Source organism: Stomoxys calcitrans, chromosome 2, assembly GCF_963082655.1.
Source record: "Stomoxys calcitrans chromosome 2, idStoCalc2.1, whole genome shotgun sequence".
Lineage (NCBI taxonomy): Eukaryota > Metazoa > Arthropoda > Insecta > Diptera > Muscidae > Stomoxys > Stomoxys calcitrans.
Window position 1 is genome coordinate 174,096,559 of NC_081553.1, and position 25,934 is coordinate 174,122,492.

General features: G+C 40.2%; 1 protein-coding gene across 1 annotated transcript in view; it reads left to right on the top strand.

The window, feature by feature from the left end:
- The window catches only part of LOC106091504 (uncharacterized), a 91,091-nt gene extending 67,897 nt beyond the window's left edge, over positions 1 to 23,194 (top strand). The window contains exons 4-8 of the mRNA XM_059362817.1: positions 6,822 to 7,712; positions 11,385 to 11,719; positions 18,909 to 19,108; positions 19,487 to 19,610; positions 22,718 to 23,194. Of these exons, the coding sequence (XP_059218800.1) occupies positions 6,822 to 7,712; positions 11,385 to 11,719; positions 18,909 to 19,108; positions 19,487 to 19,610; positions 22,718 to 22,846 (1,679 nt within the window). The 3' untranslated portion in view covers positions 22,847 to 23,194. The remainder of the gene's footprint in view (positions 1 to 6,821; positions 7,713 to 11,384; positions 11,720 to 18,908; positions 19,109 to 19,486; positions 19,611 to 22,717) is intronic.
- Positions 23,195 to 25,934: the final 2,740 nt, after the last annotated feature.

Consider the following 25,934-nt stretch of genomic DNA (forward strand, 5'->3'; position numbering starts at 1 on the left):
GGTATGTACCGTATGACTAGAAGATTTTCTTTGAAATTGTACATCTAGGTACTAAAACGTTCAAATTGCTACTTTATTTACGAAATTAATTAAGCCAAAGGATTTAGCTAAAGATCTCAAAATTGCGATACAGTTACACATTGACAGTACATATCGGCCGACTAAACTTTTTTTACCCACCACCGAAGGATGGGGGTATATTCATTTTGTCATTCTGTTTGCAACACAAATATCCATTTCCGACCCTATAAAAAAGGTTTATTTTGATCGTCGAAAAAATCTAAGATGATCTAGCCATATCCATAGTAGAAGTCATTGTGTAAAATTTTAGCCAAATCTAGTAAGAATTGGGCACTTGAGGGGTTGAAGAAGAAAAATAGGGAGATCGGTATATATGGGAGCTGCTTTAGGCTATAAACCGACACGTATGTTAAAGATCATGAGATCTTTCGACACGTATGTTAAAGATCATGAGAGAAGCAGTTGTACAAAAAATTTCAGCTAAATCGGATAATAATTGCGGCCTCTAGTGGCTCAAGAAGTCAATACCCCAGATCGGTTTATATGGCAGCTATATCAGGTTATGGACCGATTTAATATATTCTTCGCACAGTTGTTGAAAGTCGCAATAAAACACCTCATGCAAAATTTCAGCCAAATCGGATAATAATTGCGTCTTCTAGAGGCTCAAGAAGCCAAGATCGCAGATCGGTTTATTTCGCAGCTATATCAGGTTATGGACCGATTTGAACCATTCTTAATACAGTTGTTGAAAGTCATAACAAAACACGTCATGCAAAATTTCAGCCAAATCGGATAGGAATTGCTCCCTGTAGAGGATCAAGAAGTCAAGACCCCAGATCGGTTTATAAGGCAGCTATATCAGGTTATGGACGGATTTGAGCTAATCTTAGCACAGTTGTTGAAGGTCATAACAAAACACCTCATGCAAAATTTCAAATCGGATAGTAATTGTTTCCTCTAGTGGCTCAAGAAGTCAAGACCCCAGATCGGTTGAAATGGCAGCTATATCGGGTTATAAACCGATTTGAACCAAACTCAGCACAGTTTGTTGGAAGTCATTATAAAACACCTCATGCAAAATTTCAGCCAAATCGGATAAGAATTGTGCCCTATAGCGGCTCAAGAAGTCAAGATCCCAGTTCGGTATATAAGGCAGCTATATCCAAACGTGGACCGATATAGCCCAATTACAATACCAACCGATCTACACTAATAAAAAGTATTTGTGCAAAATTTCAATCGGCTAGCTTTACTCCTTCGAAAGTTAGCGTGCTTTCGACAGAGAGATTTACCACAATGAGTTTTCGCTGAGATTTGCCACAGTGGACAGTGTTAGGTTCTTCCATATTCTTGTTCAATATAGTTCAGATCGGTCTATATTTGGATATAGCTGCCTTCCCCCTTACCACCATTTTCAAAAACGCCAGATCTCGGAGAATGGTGTACCGATTTAAGCGAAAATGCCACCTAATGGTGCCCCCAAGGAAATTGGTATAAAATATTGGGGTTGAAAACCTGGGGGGACGCCCCATCCCGAAACCCACCCGATCGGGATACCGATTGGGGCAATATGGGTTTCAAATGAAAGGTATTTAAGAGTTGAGTATGAACTTGGCACAAAAATGTCACACTTAGTGTCGGGCGACCCCCCACCCCCCAAAACACCATCCAACAAGACACTTTTACCTCTTTGAGCAATATGCGTATCAAATGTAAAGTATTTAAAAATAGAGTACAAATCTGACTTAAAAATTTAGTCCTTGGTGTCTGAGGGGCGTCCCCACCCCCTAAAAACCCCAGCAGGACATATATAACGATTGGGACACTATGGGACTCAAATTAAAGGTATTTGGGAGAAGAGTATGAATATTATATTTAAAATTGGATACAAGTACCTAGCGAGCCGTCCCAAACCCAAAACCACGCCTGAAGTACCGCCAAAAAACAAGGTTTAGCGATGGAGACAATATGGCACTCAAATGAAAGGCTTTTGGTAGTAGAATACGAATATGGAGTCAAATGTTAGACCCAAGTACCTAGGGCGTCGGCCCAAGAGTACCGTACAATATGGGACTCAAATTAAAGGTATTTGGGAGTAGAATATGAATATGATATTTAAAATTGGATACAAGTACCTAGCGAGCCGTCCCAAGCCCAAACCACCCCAAAAGTACCGCCAAAAATCAAGGTGATACGATCGGAACAAAATAGGACCCCAATGAAAGGTATTCGAGAGTAGAGTATGAAATGATATTGGGTTAATCAAAAAGTAATTGCGGATTTTTCATATAGTCGGCGTTGACAAATTTTTTCAACCGCTTGTGACTCTGTAATTGCATTCTTTCTTCTGTCAGTTATCAGCTGTTACTTTTAGCTTGCTTTAGAAAAAAGTGCGCGAAATTTTGTTTACATTTGTTTGTTTGGCGTCAATTTTAATATGGAGCCCACAAAGAGCATTTTCGTCATATTTTACTTTATTATTTCCTTAAAGGAAAAAACGCGGAGCAGGTTGCTAAAAAGTTACGAGATGTGTTAAAAGGAAGACAGTGTCAAAATTGGTTTCGCAAATTCCGTTCTTGAGATTTTTCACTTAAAGATGAGCCACGTTCAGGTCGGCCAAATGAAGTTGATGATGACCAAATCAAGGCATTAATCGAATTGGATCGTCATGTGACTGAGCGTGAGATAGGAGAGAAGTTAAATATACCAAAATCAACCGTTCATTATCACATAAAAAGTCTTGGATTGGTGAAAAAGCTTGATATTTGGGTACCACATGTATTGAAAGAAATTCATTTAACAAGCCGAATCAACGCTTGTGATATGCACCTTAAACGCAATGAATTCGATCCGTTTTTAAAAAGAATCATAACTGGAGATGAAAATGGATTGTTTACAACAACGTTAGTCGAAAACGGTCATGGTCCAAGCATGGTGAACCAGCTCAAGCCACTTCAAAGGCTGATATCCACCAAAAGAAGGTTATGCTGTCTGTTTGGTGGGATTAGAAGGGTGTGGTATATTTTGAGCTGCTTCCAAGAAACCAAACGATTAATTCGGATGTTTACTGTCAACAATTGGACAAATTGAATACAGCCATCAAGGAGAAGCGACCAGAATTGGTCAATCGTAAAGGTGTCATATTCCACCAGGACAACGCTAGACCGCACACATCTGTGGTCACTCGCCAAAAACTGAGTGAGCTTGGCTGGGAACTTTTGATGCATTCACCATATAGCCCCGACCTTGCACCATCAGACTACCATTTATTTCGATCTTTGCAGAACTCCTTAAATGGTAAAACTTTCGGTAATGATGAGGCTATAAAATCGCACTTGGTTCAGGTTTTTGCAGATAAAGGCCAAAAGTTCTATGAGCGTGGAATACTAAATTTGCCAGGAAGATGGCAAAAGGTTATCGAACAAAATGGCAATTATATATTTGATTAAAGTTCATTCTAAGTTTTATTAAAAATGCATTTACTTTCTTTTAAAAATCCGCAATTACCTTTTGGGCAACCCAATATTATAAATTGGATCCAACTATCTAGGGAGCCATCGCAAGCCCAAAACTGCCAGAAATCAAAGTGGACCGATCGATACAATATGGGACTCAAATGAAAGGTATTCGGCCGTGTAATACGAATTTGTGGTCAAAAATAGAATCCAAGTACCTAGGCGACACCACAAGCCCAAAACTGCATCAAAAGTACCGTCCAACACGAAATTGGACCACATAGGAGTGTAGAGTACGAATATGATTATCGAATATGAAAATTTGGGTGTAATTACCAAGGGGACCGCCTCAAAACCAAAACCAAACCAAAACCGTCCCAAATGGGCGTATTAGACTATTATGACAATATGGGACTAAAATAAAAGGTTTTCGGGTGTAGATTACGAATATGATATTAAAGATTAGGTTCAAGTGATAGCAGGTTGCCTACCCCTCAAAACACCTCCCAGAATGCGAACATTTGTTAATCATGGTTATATGGGATTTGGGATTTGGTAGTACAACAAATTGTACTGTGGTAGTGAGTAAGAAACTTATTTTTCGCGTGGTGCTAATGAAGGCGCAGCAAATCGGGCCAGATACAGCTATTCTATTATATAACAAAAGATTCGATAGGCATCTCAGCCCTTTTGTTGGTTTTTTGGCTAATCTTTACGCAATTTGATACTAACTTCTGTTCAAAGTCTGTTCAAATGTGTATAAAGCGTACATATGCCCGATTTACAAAATTTGTATAGCCCCCACCATAGGATGGGGGTATACTAATTTCGTCATTCTGTTTGTAACTACTCGACATATTCGTCTGAGTACATTATTCTTGACCGTCATGACATTTTATGTCGATCTAGCCAAGTCCGCCCGTCTGTCCGTCAGTCTGTCTGTCGAAAGCACGCTAACTTTCAAATAAGTAAAGGTAGGCGCATGAAATTTTGCACAAATACTTTTTGTTAGTGTAGGTCGGGTAATATCGGTCCATATTTTGATGTAGCTGCCATATAAACCGATCTTAAATCTTGACTTCTTGAGCTACTAGAGCGCGCAATTTTTATCTAATTTGGCTGAAATTTTGTACGACGGATCACCTCATGACCATCAACATACGTGTTTATTATGGTCTGAATAGGTTGATACAGCTCCCATATAAACCGATCTCTCTATTCTACTTCTTGAGCCCCCAAACGGCGCAGCTTTTATGCGAATTGGCTGAAATTTTACACAGTTCTCCAACATATAATTTAATTGTGGTCCGAACTGGACCATATCTTGATGTCGCTCAAATAACAGAGCAAATCTTTTCTTCTATGATTTTTGTACCCATCATCGAAGGATGGGGGTATATTCATTTTATCATTTCATTTGCGTAAAAATCTAAGACGATCTGGACATGTCCGTCCGACTGTCTGTTGAAATCACGCTACAGTCTTTAAAAACGGAGACATTGAGCTGAAATTTTGCACAGATGCTTTTTTTGTTGATAAGCAGATTAAATTCGAAGATGGGCTACATCGGACTATATCTTGATATAGCCCCCATGTAGACCGATCCACCGATTTATGGTCTTTGGCCCGCAAAAGCCACACTTATTATCCGATTTAGCTGAAATTTGAAAGACCTAACACAGTGAGTTGTGTTAGGCCCTTCAACATCCTTCTTTAATTTGGCTCAGGTCGGTCCAGATTTGGATATAGCTGCCATATAGACCGATCCTCCGATTTGGGGTCTTAGGCCCATAAAAGCCACATTTATTATCTGATTTTGCTGAAATTTGGGACAGTGAGTTGTGTTAGGTCCTTCGATATCCTTTTTAAATTTGGTTCAGATCGGTTCCGATTTGAATATAGCTGCCATATAAACCGTTCTTTCAATTTAAAGTCTAGCGCCCATAAAAGGCGCATTTATTGTCCGATTTTGGCAAAATTTGAGACAGTGACTTGTGCTAGACCCTTCGAGGACTTTGTTCAACTTGGCCCAGATCGGTCCAGGTTTAGATATAGCTGCCATATATACCGATCTCTCGATTTAGTGTTTTGGGCCCTTAAAAGGCGCATTTATTGTCCGATGTCGCCGAAATTTGGGACAGTGAGTTGTGCTAGGCCCTTCGACATTTTTCTTCAATTTGGCTCAGATCGGTTCAGATTTGAATATAGCTGCTATTTAGACCGATCCCTCGATTTAAGGTTTTGGTCCCATACAATGCGCATTTATTGTCCGATGTCGCCGAAATTTGGGACAGTGAGTTGTGTTAGCCTCTTCGACTTTTTTATTTTTAGATATAGTTACTAAGAAGACCAATATTTTTAATACACAATCGAGCAATGACTTGTACCTATTAGTATTTGGTCCAAATCGGAACATGTTTCGATATAGGTTCTTTGCGGCATAAGGTATGCATTTTTAACCAGATTTTGATTAAAGGTGTTTTACATATATACCCGAGGTGGTGGGTATCCAAAGGTCGGCCCGGCCTAACTTAACGCCTTTTTACTTGGTTTTGTTTTGCCTAAGAAAAGATGCCGGGCAAAGAACTCGTCATATGCGGTCCATGGTGGAGGGTATATAAGATTCGCCCCGGCCGAACTTAGGACTTATATGGGAGCCATACTTATATGGCTCCCATATAAGTACATGGACCAATTTCAAGTTTTAAGGGAGTAGTTATTTCAATTTAACAATTCGTTACGTATTGTTTTATAGCCCATCTGAAATACCCCTGCCGAAGTCCATTGAACTCGGTATAGATTTAGGCATAGCGCCCAAACAAAAATATCGCACAATTTACACATATAATGTAGCATAATTTTTTTAATTTTCATTGCCTGACTCTTTCCTTCTGTTACTTGCTAGTATGATGATATAAGGTTCTCTCTACAAATGGTGCCTTCCTTTAAGAAAGTGCTCTCTTTCATATCCCTAGTTGGATGTAACTAAAGAGCAAAAATTTAAAGTTTTTTAAATTGCTTTTCGCCCACCTCCAATAGAAACACCCTATTGTATGTCTGCAGTGATATTCAATTAAGGATATTTAGTAAATTGCCTCCACAGGTGTTTGCTCTTGCCCGTCGGTTAATTAATAATAGGTTTGCCACACATTTCTGTCCAATTTGCACAAATGTTCAAAAGTAACAGCATTTCCATGTAATTACTGTCCTTACACCAATCCGAACACCAACGCCCACAATGCTAACAGACACATGCCCCCCTTGCAACGAAATAAATTAATTAGATTTTGCAATCACAACCCCTGAACATCACCATTGTCCTTTTCTCTGTTTTGCTTGCAGGTTGGGATGATTGGAGCGACTTCACCGTATGCAGCGTGGCCTGTGGCAAAGGAGTGCAACAACGTTTTCGGCGTTGCCTTCTCGATAATCCCATGGTCGATATGAAAATGAATTTCAACGAAATCGAGGAGGAAGAAATCGAGGCCGAACAAGAGGAGCTCGAAGTGGAACAACAAGTGGAAGAGTACGACGATGATGCTGAACACAATAGCGATGATTTGGAAGCTTATGTCGAAGAGGAAAAACAATACGACGATATTGATAGAATGATTTTTGAGGATGATGATGATGACGAAATCATTGAACAGCTGAAAGCCATCGATAACTTTGACGACGGTCCGGATGTATACCACTCGGACAATGGCCAAGCTGTTGATGACCCCATTGACGCTGACTTTGTAAGTGACCGTTACGAAAAAACGGATGTTGGGCAGAAAAAACACCGACGCAGGGCACAACTATTGCCAGCCGATGCCAGTGCAGAGGATGAGGAGAGTATCGAAATGCTTGCCCCAGCGGATGTATTCGAAATGGACAACAACATGTTGCACTTTGTGACAGCACCACCAACGCCTTTGGCAGCTGTGAAATCACACAGTAGGTCGAGAAAAGTCAGCAACGTTGCCAAGGCAACAACGACAACAACCACGGAACAGCCCGAAATTATGCGCATATTTGAGGGCGATTTTAACGATGTCTACAGTGAGCGAATTTACAATGAAAGTCCATTTAATGGACCCCAGCTGGCCGAGGAGAAAAAGGATGTCAAAACGCATAAAAAAGGCCAGCGAACAAAACACAAACGTCATAAATCAGCAAAAATAGTCAGCACCATGTTCTGTGAGGGATACAACATTGAGCAGCGCACTTGTAACAACTTTGAATGCAATGGTGAGTGATTTCGAATTGTTTCGTTAACAGATGTACTCAAATGGAATTTTAAGTTGAATCGAGAACGTTATGATGGGTTCTATAAAAATCCATGCTGTATGGAGCAGGAATAAAAAAAAATATAAAGGATTACATATTGTTTGTCTATTTTTGGGGAAAATAGGGTTTTAAATTTAAAGCAAAGGCTTTGCATCGCAAAGTAAAACTGAAAAAAAAACTAGTTAAAAATATGCCGTATGAGAATGGGTAGAGATATCTTTTTGAAATTTGGAATGTTTAAAGCTGAGGTGTAATCGAGAACGTATGAAACCACAAATCTCAGCCAAAATTTCAACAAATAAAAATCAAAACTTGTAAATCGCTAAAACCAGTGAATATATTGTATACCTGTTGCGGAGTTTTATGTAGGAGCACTATCCAGAAAAAAAAAGAATTTTGAAAATCGGACCACAAATAAGGATTTGGCAGGCCGAAAAATTTTTCGAAATGCCGAAGTGACCTACTTTGGCGGGCTGCCAAAAGGCCCCCGGACCACCTAGGGCCTTGAAATTGTGCACACATTCTCAATTACACCTCAGCTTTAACCATTACAAAGATGTAGGATAGGATAGGACAAAATGAGGGTGCATATATTACTCCGCCCCATGCCACTATGGACACACACCTTAGCCAGTAATCGGCTTAGTGTGCGCTCTAAAAAGAAAATTTTAAGTTAGGAATTCCGTTCTACTTACAAAATCCTTAATTGTTTTCAATATCACTCCCCTAAGTTGGTTCATGTCTTATATTGTGTCACCCAAACGATGCTGATTTTGCCATTCTCAGAGAAGGCATTAATCTCCTTCTTACACTGCAAGACTGTTCGTGACCTTAACGTCCTGGTTGTTAATGTCCTTATGGCAATTTTACTGTCGGTAAAGATGTTTACACTCGATGTCCTCGCATTAGCACCTGACCACTTCACGCATTCTGTGATCGCCCGGATCTCTACCTGCAGGACCGTATTATGGCCAGGCAGTCTAAAACAGATCTCAGTCCTTGGGTTCTCAATGTAGACCCCCATGCCCACTCTGTCCTCTAGCTTTGATCCATCCGTGTAACATGATCTGCCAGATGGCAATACTAGGGTTCCGTCAATCCAAGACTGTGCCGATGGCAGCAGTGCCTTGCACTCGACTTCAAGGTTCATCTCAGGTATCTGATCGGAAATCTCTTCCCTTCCTTCCAGGTTTTCTATCGTCGCCTCGATTATACCGCGATGGTATGAGCTGCTCCTATCCTCAATCCATTCTCTCATCGCCTTAAGTCTCATAGTCGCTATAAACTATATGTCAATGGATCGGATATCTAGAATCGTCTCCAGTGGCCTAGTGCGCGTGGTCCTCATCGCTCCACCTATACCAAGACAAAATGTTGTCTGGACCTGTTGTATGGTCCTTAGTTACATTTTTCTCCATAGCAGTCCATTAAACTACTGAGGCGTAAGTAAGTATTGGTCTAATTACGCTCCTGTAAAGCCAATGGACTATCCTAGGATTCAGGCCCCATTTCGAGCCTACTGTCCGTCTACATATTGCCCAAAATCTGTGAGCCTTCCCAGTCCGCTCCTGAATGCGACACTTCCTATTCAGTTTCCTGTCCAAGATCACACCCAAGTATTTGACCTTGTCAGATTTCGAAATCGTCTTATGGAGGAAACGTGATGCATTAAATTGGCCCACCTTCGTCTTTGCCGTGAACAGCCATATTTCAGTCTTCTCTGGGTTAACCTCCCTTTGGGTCTAGCTCAGTCATATGCCATATGCAAGACCCTCTCGGCCCTTCTGCATAGCTGATTCGGATTCTTTCGCCTTAGAAGTGTTATAACATCGTCTGCGTAGCAAAGGGGTTTAAACTTCGTGTAGGGCAGTCTCCACCGACCTTCCCTTGGCATAAGCATGCTGTTTGTAATTGAGCAGTTTGCTGGATATCCTACTCTTTATCATGGTATCCACAATTACAATAGTTCCATGGTTTTGAGTAGAAAGGACGTAAGGCTTATGGGTCTGTAGGCCTTTGGTGTATCATAACTTGCCTTGCCGGGCTGGGGTATGAACACCTCCCATGCCTCTGGCCAGGCCTTCGGAGTATATGGAATATATAGGCACGCTGTGAAAATATCGCCCAGATGAGACGCCAGATAGTCTGCCTCTTTCTGTAGTAACGCCGGAAATATTCCTTCAGGTCCGGGTGATTTAAATGGTTTGAAGCTCCTGAAGGATTCCTTCACCATAAATTCCGTTATTATCGATCGCCGTCATTATTCCAAGATTTCGGTGTCTCCGTGAGCGACTATGTATCCTGAGGAAGCCTCAACATGTCCTCAGTTTTTTCTGCTCTAACTCCCATGTCGTCTACTAAAGTTTCAATTTAGACAAGGGTTTTTGAGAGAAAGTCTTTTATCTTGGGGGCGTGATTAACGCTATCGACCTGTTCGCATAAAGGTTTCCAGAAGGCACGTTTTGCCGCTCAGGTAATCTTATTGTATTCCTTGAGCCGTGAGTAATATACATCCCAATAAACTTCCGCTTTTTTACGACGTGCTCTGTTAAAACGTCTGCGGACCTCATTCCCAATATTGCGAATCTCCCCAGTCACCCAGGGTTTTTCTTGGGCTGATTTTCTTTCCCGAAGAGGACAACTATCTTCGAAGGACCCCACCAGCCTTGACTTCTTGAGCTTCTAGAGGGCGCAATTCCTATCCGATTTGGTGAAATTTAGCATGACGTGTTTTATTCTTACTTTCAACAACTGTGTCAAGTAAGGTTCAAATCGGTTCATAACCTGATATAGCTGCTATATAAACTGATCTGGGATCTTGACTTCTTGAGCCACTAGAGGCTGCAATTATTATCCGATTTAACTGAAATTTTGTACAACGGCTTCTCCCGTGACCTTTAACATACGTGTCGAAAATGGAATGAATCGGTTTATAGACTAATGCAGCTCTCCTATAAACGGATCTCACCATTTTTCCTTTTCAGCCCCTAAAGTGCGTAATTCTTTCTAGATTTGGCTAAAATTTTTCACAATGACTTCTACTCTGGTCTCCAATATTCAGTTCAATAATGGTCCGAAATGAACCATAATTTGATATTGTTCCAATAACAAAGCAATTATTTTCTGTTAACCTTCTTTTGCCTAAAAAGACATACCGTTGCAAGAGCTCGACAAATGCGATCCATGGTGGCCCGGCCGAACTTAGCACGCTTAGCACGCACTTGTTCGTGTTAACATTAAATGCTTTTGATCTCGCCCAGTTATCAAAACCGGCCGTTTTGACACATTGTCAAAATTTTACGCCTTAAGATGTATAAAAACACCATTTGAATGATTATGAAGCTCAAATCACTTACTCAATCAATTTCAATTCACTTAGTTAATAAGAATACTCCCCTACCTTATATTCATCAGGCACAATTACAGAAAATGTAGATAAATATTAGAAAAACAGTTTTAACGACATATCCTTATATCCTGCTGCTATCTGTAAACTTATTTGTTAAAACATAACTTTGTGAATACCAATTCTCTAGGGCCTTTCAACGCACCCCTCCAAATGATTTATACACATAATAAAATGTAGCAACCAACCAAAAAACATTAATATTTTATTTATTACATTTCTTCCAGATGATATCAATGATTTATTGAAATTCTATCGCAAGTACCCCACGACAGAGGAAACAAATGCAGCCTCAACACAAACCCTTAATGCTGATTCGAATACGGCACAATCGTCTTCCGTGTCATCGACAGGACCGTCATCGGCAGCCACAGCATCAGTGGCAAATATTGGCAATGTGGCTCCATCAACTTTGGTTAATGACTTGGGCCCTTGGAATAGTTTGACTGAAGCGTATAATCAAAATATGAATACAATAACGCCAATACCCATAAATACCGGATTTGTGCAGACATGGCATAATTTGTTAAACTTCACCATTATGTTAACGATACGAGCAAAGGTAAATAAGTAGTTTCACACTGGAATGTGTTGTTGGGAGGTAAAAGGCAATATACATATAAGGGAAGGTTTCCTGCAAGTGGGACTTTGAATACATATTTCAGCTACTATTGAATCAATTTAAAATATAGTATGACGCATATTTTTATACCCACCATCATATGACCTAGTCATTCCGTTTGTAACACCTCGAAATATTGATCTGTGACCCCATAAAGTATAAATATTCTTGATCGTCTGGACATTTTGAGTGGATGTCCGTCCGTTGGTCTGTCGAAATCACAATAGAGGTCGAAAGCATGAAGCTAGTCGCTTGAAATTTTGCACAGATATATGTTATTGATGTAGGTCATTGGATATTGTAAATGGGCCATATCGTTTCAGACTTAGATATAGCTTCCATATAAACCCTTCTCCCGATATAGGACATATTTAGCCCCTAGAATCCGGAATAGTAATTCGATTGAGCGGAAATTTTGAATTTAGTGTTCTGTTACGACGTCCAATTATCGTGCCAAGTACGGTTGAAATCGGTCTAGCCTGATGTAGCTCCCATATAACCCAATCTCCCGATTTGACATCTTGAGCCTCTGAAAGCCGCAATTTTTGTACGACTTGGCTAACTATGCGCTTGCAGTTTCCTGTTATTACTTCCAACTGTGGCATGTACGATCCAACTCGGTCTTTAGCCTGATGTAGCTCTTTATAAACAGATATTTTGATGATCCTTGTTGTTTCATTTTTGCCTGGTTTGGCAGAAATTTGGTACCTAGAGTAAAATTATTATGCAGAATAAATGGTGGTGGGTTTCAAAGATTCGGCTTGGAGAAACCTAGCACGTTTTTAGTTGTTACATGTTATATTTGACTTTGGATTGGGGTTTTTGTAATACCACTTCTTCCAAGATAATAGTGCCAGATTACATTCGTGCAGTTTACAAATCGTTTTTTGGCTGACTCAAAAATTTTTCTCACACGCAACAGTCAAGGAATTTCCGCGAAATCGGGTAGCATGCTCTTTTTATGGGACCAAGACCTTGAATAGGGATATCGTTATAAAGGCTGATTTTTTTGAGGTTAGGATTTTCATGCATTAGTATTTGACAGATCACGTGGGATTTCAGACATGGTGTCAAAGAGAAAGATGCTCAGTATGCTTTGACATTTCATCATGAATAGACTTACTAACGAGCAACGCTTGCAAATCATTGAATTTTATTACTAAAATCAGTGTTCAGTTCGAAATGTGTTCATTCGTAACCGTAACGTTGCGTCCAACAGCATCTTTGAAAAAATACGGTCCAATGATTCCACCAGCGTACAAACCACACCAAACAGTGCATTTTTCGGGATGCATGGGCAGTTCTTGAACGGTTTCTGGTTGCTCTTCACTCCAAATGCGGCAATTTTGCTTATTTACGTAGCCATTCAACCAGAAATGAGCCTCATCGCTGAACAAAATTTGTCAAAATTTGAACACATTTCGAACCGAACACTGATTTTGGTAATAAAATTCAATGATTTGCAAGCGTTGCTCGTTAGTAAGTCTATTCATGATGAAATGTCAAAGCATACTGAGCATCTTTCTCTTTGACACCATGTCTGAAATCCCACGTGATCTGTCAAATACTAATGCATGAAAATCCTAACCTCAAAAAAATCACCCTTTATATGGAAGCTTTATTTAAATATAGTCTGATCTAGAACATACTCGGTCCAGATACTAAGAGGCCTGATGCAACTCGTTGGGCTTTAATGGGCCTAAGACCTTTAATCAGAAGATCTGTATATATGACAGCAATATCCATACATAACATTACTCGATGTACCAAGCTTCAGCAAACTTAGGTATAAAGTGCGGGCATAAGACTATATAAAGGAAGATTAGTCTATAGATATAGTCCAATATAGCCCATCTTCGAACTTAACCTGCCTGAGGACCAAAACAAAAATTCGTGCAAAGTTCCAGCTCGCTATTGAATTTTTAAAGACTAGTGTGATCTCAACAGACGGACAGCAATAGCAAAATCGGCTTAGAAGATCAGGCTTTATTAGCGGGACCACTCTGCCTATCTTTCATAGATTGTGTATTTAGTATAAGAGTGTTCAAAGATTGGTTGAGGATAGTTGCACGGTATTCGACTCCAGGTAGATCCAGATTCTTCGGCATCAGTGTAGAGATTCCGTGGGTGCCCAATGCCTAGCGCATCTCTTTAGATCAGTCACAGTTACGTCTCCAAAAATGACTCAGGTCCTGCCCTCCCCTTCCCCCGGGACACGAGAGTGACTTAGCAGAACACAGTTTGCCAAAGCCGGCACCTATGTGACATTGCTCCAAATGTTCTAGCCAAATATACCGCTTGGCTACCTTATTTATTTATTATACCCACCACCGAAGGATGGGGGTGTATTCATTTTGTCATTCTGTTTGCAACAACAACAAATATCCATTTCCGACCCTATAAAGTATATATATTCTTGATCAGTGTAAAACTCTGAGACGATCTGGACATGTCCGTCCTTCTGTCAGTCTGTCTGTTGAAATCACAATACAGTATTTAAAAATAGAGATGTTGAGCTGAAACTTTGCACAGATTCTTTTTTGTCCATAAGCAGGTTAAGTTCGAAGATGGGCTATATCGGACTATATCTTGATATAGCCCCCATATAGACCGATCCTTCGATTTATGGTCTTCGGCCAAAAAAAGCCACATTTATTTTCCGATTTTCCTGAATTTTAGGAAATGGGTTGTGTTAGCCCCTTCGATATCCTTCGTCAGTTTGGCACAGATCGGTCCAGATTTGGATATAGCTGCCATATAGACCGATTCTCCGATTTAGGGTCTTAGGCCCATAAAAGCCACACGTATTATCCGATTTGCAGAAATTTGGGACAGTGAGTTGTGTTAGGCCCTTCGACATCCTTCGTTAATTTAGCCCGGATCGGTCTAGACTTGGTTATAGCTGTCACATAGACCGATCCTCCGATTTAGGGTCTTAGGCCCATAAAAGCCACATTTATTATCTGATTTTGGTGAAATTTGGGACAGTGAGTTGTGTTAGGCCCTTCGACATCCTTCGACAGTTTGGTCCAGATCGGCCCAAATTTGGATATAGCTGCACTATAGACCGATCCTCCGATTTAGGGTCTTAGGACCCTAAAAGCCAAATTTATTATCTGATTTTGGTAAAATTTGGGACAGTGAGATGTGTTAGGCCCTTCAATATCTCTCTTAAATTTGGACCTGATCGGTCCAGATTTGGATATAGCTGCCATATAGACCGATCCCTCGATTTAAGGTTTTGAGACCATAAAAGGCGCATTTATTGTCCGATGTTGCCGAAATTTGGAACAGTGAGTTTAGTGAAGCCCCTTGACATACTTCTGCAATATGGCACAGATCGGACCAGATTTCGATATAGCTGCCATATAGACCGATCTCTCAGTTTTAGGTTTTGGGGTCATAAAAAGTGCATTTATTGTCCGCTGTCGCCAAAATTTGGGACAGTGAGTTGTGTTAGGCCCTTCGACATTCTTCTTCAATTTGGCTCAGATCGGTCCAGATGGGGATATAGCTGCCATATAGACCGATCTCTCGATTTAATGTTTTGGGCCCATAAAAGACGCATTTATTGTCCGATGTTGCCGAAATTTTATCTAAATAGTTCGATCAAGACTTGCATATAACTGCCATATAGACCGATATTTCGATTAAAAATCTTGACCCCAAAAAAGGCACATTTATAATCCTATTTAACTGAAATTTGACACAGTGACTTATGTTAGGCTTTTCGCCATCCATGTTGTATATGGTTCAGATCGGTTTATTTTTAGATATAGCTGTTAAAAAGAGCAATATTTTGTTATACACAATTGGACAATGACTTGTACTTATTAGTATTTGGTCCAAATCGGAACATATTTCGATATAACTGCCATGGGACATTAGGTACGCAATTTCACCGGATTTTGCTGAAAGGTGGTTAACACATATACCCGAGGTGGTGGGTATCCAAAGTTCGGCCCAGCCGAACTTAACGCTTTTTACTTGTTTTCAGATTCAGCTCGCTTATTTTTGATTTAGCGGGGATCAGGCAGCGAGTCCCCTCACTCTCGTCTACAAGTACTTCATCCTGCGCCGGCAAATTAGGCCGCATTTGGGATATTCGAACGGTTACTATAAAGTGAGCGGCTGCTGCGTTAATGATGTCTCGGAATATCCTCTCGGCAGCTGGCACATTTGAGGGGGGTGTCAGCTCACTCAAATGGCAATAGGTGTACTCTGTGAGGCCGACCCAATCGGCATTCATCTGATTGATAAACGTTCGGCTTTCAGTGGTAATGACGATGAGCAGCGTTATCGTTGTGACCTTTAAGGGTCATTTTGACCCTTTTTGAAAGCGTTGATCCTTTTTGTGATCCTTTTGATACCCTGCACCATAGGATGGGGATATACAATTTTCTTCATTCCGTTTGAGGTTCATGAGGTCATGGGGAGGAATGATCTGCTTTTAAAGAAATGACGGGTAGCCATAATTAGTCACTCAGGAGATCAGGGGATGCAATAGATTCCTAGTGGGGCCATCCTCATTCACCGTGCAGAAGGTGGAGCCTTCAATCTGCTCTCAGATCTATATTTCAAAGTCTTAAAAACGGAATGACTAGGTTAGTATACCTCCCATCCTATAGTGGCGGGTATACAAAATTTGGTTATATGGAATACTGACACTTCATGTTAATATTTTATGGGGTTGGCACAAGTGTAGGTAGACCTTTGGGGGAGGGCTAAGCATCCACCAGGAAAAAAGTTGTAGCCCCTCAGGTTGTGTACCCATTTGGCACTGTTATTGAAAGTCATAACAAAACACTGCATGGAAAATTTCAGCCAAATCGGACAAAAATTGCGGCTTGTAAGGGCTCAAGAAGTCAAATCGGGAAATCGGTTTATATTGGAGCTATATCAGGTTATAGATCGATTCGGACCGCATTTGGCACTGTTGTTGGAAGTGATAACAAAATGCTACATGCAAAATTTCACCCAAATCGGACAAACATTGTGGCTTCCATGGGCTCAAGAAGTGAAATGGGTGTTCGGTTTATATGGGAGCTATATCTAAATCTGAACCGATATGACCCACTTCCCATTTCCAACAACTTACGTCGATATTAAGCATCTGTGCGGAATTTCAAGAGGCTAGCTTTACGTGTTCGACCTCTATCGTAATTTCGACAGACAGACGGACGGCCATGGCTAGATCAACTCAGAACGTCGAACGATTAGACAAATATTTCGAGGTGCTACAAACGGAATGACTAGATTAGTTAACCCCCATCATATGGTGGTAGGTATAAGAATTGTTTCCAGGTACCTAGGGGGCCGCCCTGACCCCAAAACCCATCAAATATTCATATGGGATGATAATGACAGTATGCGGCCCGACTGAAAGTTATCAGAGAGTAGATAACGAATGTCTGGAAGGTCTGGAAGGAGCAATAGGTTATAGAATTTGTTGCTATTAAGTGGGTGAACTCACTCCTTATCCTAAAAGCACCACCTAAAAATTAAAGTGGACCGATCGGGACAATATGGAACTCAAATGAAAGGTATTCAGTGGTAGAGTACTAATTTGATAATAAACATTGGGTTCAGGTACCAAGGGGGACTCCCCGACCCAGTATGATGCTCAACTGAAAGTTATCAGTGAGTAGATAACGAATTTGGTCTGGAAGGAGCTATAGGCTATAGAATTTGTTGCTATCGTAAGTGGGTGAACCCACTCCTTATCCGAAAAGCACCACCTAAAAATTAAAATGGATCGATTGGGACAAGGTATTTGGGAGTAGATAACGAATATGCTCTGGAAGGAGCAATAGGCTATACAATTTGTTGATATCGTACGGGGCCGAAACATCCCCTTATCCAAAATCACCACTCAAATTTAAAGTGGACCGATCGGGGCAATATGGAACTCAAATGAAAGGTATTCAGTAGTAGAGTACTAATTTGATAATAAACATTGGGTCCAGGTACCTAGGTGGCCTCCCCGAGCCTGAATGATGCTCAATTGAAAGTTATCAGTGAGTAGATAATAAATTTGTTCTGGAAGGAGCTATAGGTTATAGAATTTGTTGCTATGGCAATTGGGTGTATCCACTCCTTATCCTAAAAGCACCACCTAAAAATTAAAGTGGACCGATCGGGACAATATGGAACTCAAATGAAAGGTATTTGGGAGTAGATTACGAATATGGTCTGGAAGGAGCCATATGCTATACAATTTGTTGATATCGTAAAGGGGGGAACCCTCCCCTTACCCAAAATCACTACCTAAAAATAAAAGTGGACCGATCGGTACAATATGGGACTCAAATGAAAGGCATTCGGTAGTAGAGTACTAATTCGATAATAAACATTGGGTCCAGGTACCTAGGGGGCCGCCCCGACTCAAAACCCCACAAATAGGCTTATTGGACGATAATAATGGGCTTGATTAAAGTGGCAGTCTGTCATCACACAGACATTTTCGTTCATTGTGATACCATAGGAACAGAAGAAAGAAAATGACTTCTAGTTCCTACCCTTGAACCATGCAGATCACTTTAATAAGCAAAGAACTTTCGAATGTTCACATCCGCTAAATCAGACAAGTTCTCAAAGAAATGAAAACCTAAAGTGGAACTCCTTCTAAATGCCGGTGCGGCACACACACAGCAGATGTTTTACAGTCACTCCGTTCTCGATGTCCTCAGAGCTTCGCCAATATGATATTATGGGACTCAAATGAACGGTATTAGGGAGTAGGTATTGGAAGCCGGGTTCAGCTAGTCTTATAAAATTTCCACCGTTATTACTCATGTGGAGTATATAAAGGATTCGTCACGGTCGAATTATAGGCATAAACACTTGTTGTTCGTTGGTCTTTCAGTTAAGTTGTATACGCCACAAAAGACATTTCCCATATTTGCTAAACAAACTTTAGTGGATACCTTAAAAAGCGGAAACATTCCCTCTATAACACCAACGCCAACAATAACACTTAAATCTGCTTGTGATAATCTTCTTTTTATCTTTTTCATTTCACGAATATCTATTTCATATTTTTCCATTTTATTGTATATATCCATTCAACTCAATAATGCCTTGGGCGCCTTTCTTATCAATTGGTTGGCAAACCCGCTTACAATCACAGAATGATAGCAGCTACAATACGGCGTCGACTTCTGCAACTGCGACGGCAACAATATTTTCCATTCGCAATGGCACACACAATCTGTATCTGGAGACCTATAGGGATGGCTTACACCTGTATTTGGAACGAGATAAGACCACAGAGATGCTGCCCATACAATTTAATTTGTACGACTACCGGTGGCATCAAGTGGCCATAAGGTGGGTAAACCGAAATTCGCCTGAAGTCTTTGTATGTGGAAACGCAAGGATTTTCCGAGTTTATATGCATGTGTCTGCTAAAGGCGAAACGGATATGTGGAATTACACATTTGCATGCTAGCATGGGTGTGTGTGTGTGATTGGTTGAATTCGCATGTGTTGTGTGTTCACTGAAGTGTTTCCTGTGCGGTTGAGTTACTGAAATTTACATTTTTATTAGCAATATTTGAGGTTTTATCCGTTGTGTGTGAGTTTGTGTGAGTTTGATTGTGTTGTTCGTTGATTGTAATTGCTTTTCATGTGCACAAAAAAGGAATTAATTTTATTTTATTGCAACTTTTCATATTTTCCTGTTTATTTGCTCTTTGTATTTGACAGCATAAAGAATGGTGATTTCATAACGATATACACGGATTGCTCCTGGTCCAACAGTTTTGTCGTCTCGAAGCGTTTATTTTCATTGCCGCTTAATGCGGATGTAGAAGTTGGGAAAGGTTTCAATGTGAGTATAAAATATCTATATAGATTTTATGTGTATGTTTAAATAACAATTTTTGTAAATGCATGTAAGGAAGATATTCAGATTCAGATATGAAATAAGTACGAAGAGACAAAAGTCGGGCGGTGGCGACTATGAAATACCCTACAACTATCCTATAAGTGAAAATTGAGTAATACCACTATATCAACGCTATATCTAATTTTGCATCTATTTTGATGGAATTTGGCAGAGGATTTTAGCTGGGTACTAAAACAACCAGTACCAAGCAAGTTGTTAGAACCAACTAAGTAAATGCTTGCTAAGTTCGGCCGGGCCGAATCTTATGTACCCTACACCATGGATCGCCTTTGTCAAGTGAATGACTTTTTCAATACCCTACGGCAAATGTGTAGTCAATTGCCCCTAATATACCGGTCCTAAACGGGGAAAATTAGTTAACTGTCACAGGACATATCCTACAGGGACTGAAAAGTTTCAATAGACATAACTTATGATTCTTAATTATTTTTTTAAAAGTCGCTTAATTATTGTTAACAAATAAAAGTGTGCTAAGTTCGGCCGGGCCGAATCTTATATACCCTACACCATGGATCGCATTTGTCGAGTTATTTTCCCGGTGTCTTTTTAGGCAAAAAAAGGAAAGGAAAAAAGAAAAGAATTGCTATGCTATTGGAGCCATATCAAGTTATGGCCAGATACGGACCATAATGGAATGAATGTTGGAGACCATAGCCCATGCATAGACCATATAAGATCATGTTGTACAAATTTCACCCAAATCAGATAATTATTGTGCCCTCTAGAGGCTCGAGAAGTGAAGACCCCAGATCGGTTTATATGACAGTTATATCAGGTTATGAACCGATTTCAAGTCATAACGAAACACGTCATGCAAAATTTCAGCGAAATCGGATAGGATTTGCGCCCTCTAAAGGCTTGAGAAGTCAAGATTCCAGATTGGTTTATATGACAGCTATATCAGTTATGCACCGATTTCACCCATAATTGGCACAGTTGTTGAAAATCATAACGAAACACCTCGGTTTATATGGCAGCTATATCAGGTTATAAACCAATTTGAACCATACATGGCGCAGTTGTTGAAAGTTGTGACGAAACATTTCATGCAAAATTTCAGCCCAATCGGATAGGAATTGCGCACTCTTGAGGCTTAAGAAGTCAAAAGCCCAGATCGGTTTATATGACACTTATATCAGGTTATAGACCAATGTCAACCATTCTTAGCATAGTTGTTGGTAGTGATACCGAAACACCACGTGTAAAATTTCAGACAAATCTGACTGAAATGGCGTCCTCTAGAGGCTCAAGAAGTCAAGACCTAAGATCGGTTTATATGGCAGCTATATAAAAACGTGGACCGATATGGTCCGATATCACTTTCTAGGAAAACAAAGGATACAAAAAGGAAGTGCTATGCTATTGGAGCTATAACAAGTTATGGACCGATTCGGACCATAATTGATTTAAGCGTTGGAGACCTTAGTAAAAGTCGTTGTGTAAACCCTTTTATGGGATTAAGAAGTAAAATCGGGAGATCGGTTTATAGGTGAGCTGTATCAGGTTATAGACTGATTCATACCATATTTGGCACATATGTTCAGGGTCATGGGAGAAGTTTTTGTACACAATTTTAGCCAAATCGGATGATAATTGCGCCCTCTAGAGGCTCAAGAAGTCAAGATCCCAGATCGGTTTATATGGCAGCTATATCCGGATATGGAGCGATTTAAACTATATTTGGCACAGTTGTTGGAAGTCATAACAAAACTCGTCTTGCGAAATTTCAGCGCCTCTAGTGGCTCAAGAAGTCAAAACCCAAGATCGGTTTATATGGCAGCTATATCAAAACATGGACCGATATGGCTCATTTACAATACCAACCGACTACACTAATAAAAAGTGTTTGTGCAAAATTTCAAGCGGCTAGCTTCCGTTCTTCGAAAGTTAGCGTGCTTTCGACAGACAGCACGGACGGACGGATGGGCAGACGGATGGACAGACGGACGGACAGATGGACGGACAGACGGACGGACTGACGGATGGACAGACGAATGGACAGACGGACGGACAGCCGGACGAACAGACGGACGGACAGACGGACGAACAGATGGACGGACAGACGGACAGACGGACAGACGGACAGACGGACGAACAGATGGACGGACAGATGGAGGGACAGACGGACGGACAGATGGATAGACAGACGGACGAACAGATGGACGGACAGACGGATGGACTGACGGACGGACAGACGAATGGACAGACGGATGGACAGACTGATAGACAGATGGACGGACAGACGGACGGACAGCCGGACGAACAGACAGACGGACAGACGGACGGACAGACGGACGGACAAATGGACGGACAGATGGACAGACGGACGCACGGACAGACGGACGGACGTACAACGGACGGACAGACGGACAGAGAAACGGATGGACAGACGGATGGACAGACGGATGGTCAGACGGACGGACAGACGGACATACGGACGGACGGACGGACAGATGGATGGACAGACGGACGGACGGATGGTCAGACATATGGATGGACAGACGGACGGACAGATGGACGGACGAACGGATGGACAGACGGGCGGACAGACGGACGGACAAACGGACGGACAGATGGACGGACCGACAGACGGACGGACAGATGGACGGACAGACGGACGGACAGACAGACAGACGGACGGACATGGATCGGTCAAGAATCTATATACTTTATGGCGTTTTAGACAAATATTTCGAGGAGTTACAAACGGAATGACTAATTTAGTACTCTATCCTATTATGGAGAGTAAAACTAGACCCCAAACAGCAATACACAAAAACTTACACTTTTAAAAATTGAAATTAATTGAGGTACCGGTACTCGTATTCACAGACTTAATTTAGTTTCAAAATAAGTTTATTTGACTGCTTTTCTTTATAGATCTGTCAAATAAACGTATTTTAAGGCCTCAGTTAGTTTTCGAATACGGTCGTTATTGTCTCCTGTTCATAAACTTAAGAGATTTTTATCGCCATATGCATATTGGCTTATCCTTAACCCATTACCAAAACTTTTTTCACTTATTTCAGGGAGAATTTCAACAACTTCTAATACTACCACGACTGCAAGGACGTCGACAATGTTCAGAGAAACGAATATCCATAAATGAAGTAAAACGTTATATAATTGATACATTTATTGGTGATTATGGGAACTAAACTAGGACATTGTTTAAATAATTTTAGTTTGTTTTTCTAGTGATATGTATTAACTATTATTTGTATTATTACTATAGTAATTATTATTAATGCTATTTATTATTGAGAACTTTTTGTGAAACGAAACAATAAACTAAGGCATCCACACAGAACATTTTTGCTACAAACCAAAAAAAAAAGAAATGAAATGAAACCAAAACATATTTAAATTAACAACTGATGAGCATTGTAGTAAGATTCTGAGAAAATATATTATGAATATATTTTTCATATATTTTAAAAATCTATAATAAAATAAAAACGCATACTAGCATACAACAATAAATGTAATTGATTATATTATCTATACATATACACAAACCCATTATAACATAGTAAAAAAAAAACAGAAAACTAAAATATACTAAGAGACAAATAAGAAATAAATCAAATAGACAAGAAATGCATATACTATATAATAATAAATACATGTACATTATAGGTATTGTTTTCAATCGCCTAAAAGAGAATTTATTACCAAGGGCTTCGAAGAAGGTAAGTACATTTTAAGATCAAATTGTGAATCAAGGGATAAAAAATACAGGTTCGCTTTCACGAAGTGTTATCAAGATCACTAAAAACATAAGCCTTATTAGAATACTGGTAGTGTTGGCAAATGCATGAAAGGGTTCGGTGAGTGAATGCTCGAATTCAATGAAATCTAAGCCATAGTGGCAATCAAATGGCTGCATCCCATGAAAGTAAGCTGCATACATTGAACAACGAGCTTAAGCTAAAGTTTTCCAGGTTTCAACAAGTAAAAAGGCGTTAAGTTCGTCCGGGCCGAACTTTGGTTACTCATCATCTAGGGTATATATGTAAACCACCTTTTGTCAAAATACGGTGAAAATTCATACCATATACCTTATTTGGACCAAAAACTTATAAGTACAAGACATTGTGTCAAATTTCAGTGAAATCGGATTATAAATGCGCCTTTTATGGGGCCAAAACTTTAAATCGAGAGATCGGTCTATATGACAGCTATATCCCAATCTGGGCCAAACTAAAGAAGGACGTCCACAACACAACTCACCATCCCAAATTTCAGCACAATCGGATAATAAATGTGCCTTTTAATGGCCTAAGACCCTTAATCGGAGGATCAGTCTATATGGCGACTATATCCAAATCTAGATCGATCTGAGCCAAATTGACGAAGGATGTCAAAGGGCTTGACTTAACTCACCGTCCCAAATTTCGGCGAAATCGGACAATAAATGTGCGTTTTGTGGGCCTTAAACATTAAATAAAGAAATCGGTCTATATGACAGCTATATCCAAATCTGAACCGATCTGGGCCAAATTAAAGAAGAATGTCGAAGGGCTTAACAAAACTCACTGATCCAAATTTCAGCAAAATCAAATAATAAATTTGGCTTTTATGGGCCTAAGACCCTAAACTGGAGGATCGGTCTATATGGCTGCTATATCCAAATCTGGAACAATCTGAACCAAATTGACGAAGGATGTCGAAGAGCCTAACACAACTCACCGTCCTAAAATTCAGCACAATCCCCATAATTCGGGGGATCGGTCTATATGACAGCTATATCCAAATCTAGACCGATCTGGGTCAACTTGATGAAGGATATCGAAGGGCCTAACACAACTCTTTGTCACAAATTTCAGCAAAATCGGATAATAAATGCGGCTTTTATGGGCCTAGACCCTAAATCAGCAGATCGGTCTATATGGGGGCTATATCAAGATATAGTCCGGTATGGCTTATCTTCGAACTTAACCTGGTTATGGACAAAAAAGAATCTGTGTAAAGGTTCAGCTCAATATCTCTATTTTTGAAGACTGCAGCGTGATTTCAACAGACTGACAAACGGACATGTCTAGATCGTCTTAGATTTTTACGCTGATCAAGAATATATATACTTTATAGGGTCGGAGATGGATATTTCGATGTGTTGGAAACGGAATGACAAAATGAATATACCCCCATCCTTCGGTGGTGGGTATAAAAATAATGTCGAAGGGCTTAACTTAACTTACTGTACCAAATTTCGGCGACATCGGACAATAAATGCGCTTTTTATGGCCCCAAAACCTTAAATCGAGATATCGGTCTATATGGCAGCTATATACAAATCTGAACCGATCTGGGCCAAATTAAAGAGGGATGTCGAAGGGCTTAACAAAACTCACTGTTCCAAATTTCGGCGAAATCAGACAATAAATGCATCTTTTATGGGCGCAAGACCTTAAATCGATAGATCCGTCTATATGGCAGCTATATCTAATGTGGACCGATCTGATCCAAATTGTAAAAGAATGTCGAAGGGCCTAACACAACTTACTGTCCCAAATTTTAACACAATCGGATAATAAATGTGGCTTTTATGGGCTTAAGACCCTAAATCGGCGGTTCGGTCTATATGGTGGCTATATGAAGATATTATCCGATATAGCCCATCTTCGAACTTAAGTTGCCTATGGACAAAAAAAGAATCTGTGAAAAGTTTAAGCTCAATATCTTTATTTTTAAGGACTGTAGCGTGATTTCAACAGACAGGCGGACAGACTGGCGGACATGGCTAGATCGTCTTAGATTTTTACGCTGATCAAGATTATATATACTTTATAGGGTCGGAAATGGATATTTCGAGGTTTTGCAAACGGAATGACAAAATGAATATACCCCCATCCTTCGGTGGTCGGAATAAAAATCATCGACCGCACATTATTTCGTCCACACAGTGGTTGGCCATTTTAGAAAGCAAGGAATGGACCACATACACAGTTTCACTTTATAAGCAGAAACTAGGATAATGGAAGAAGAAATCCTTACGGATTTCTTTTAAGTTAAGATAAGAATTGCTTTCTGAAGATGCTGAAAATGTAAAATTTAGAAAAAGGTTTATATAGGTTTATATCTGGTTCTGGATTGATTTGGGTCATTAGAATTGCGCCCTCTAAACAGCCGAGTAGTAAAATTGGAAGATTGATTTTAATGGAACCTATATCAGGTTATAGATGGATTCGGATTACACTCAGAATAACTGTTGAAAGTCATAGGAGAAGTCATAGTACAAAATCG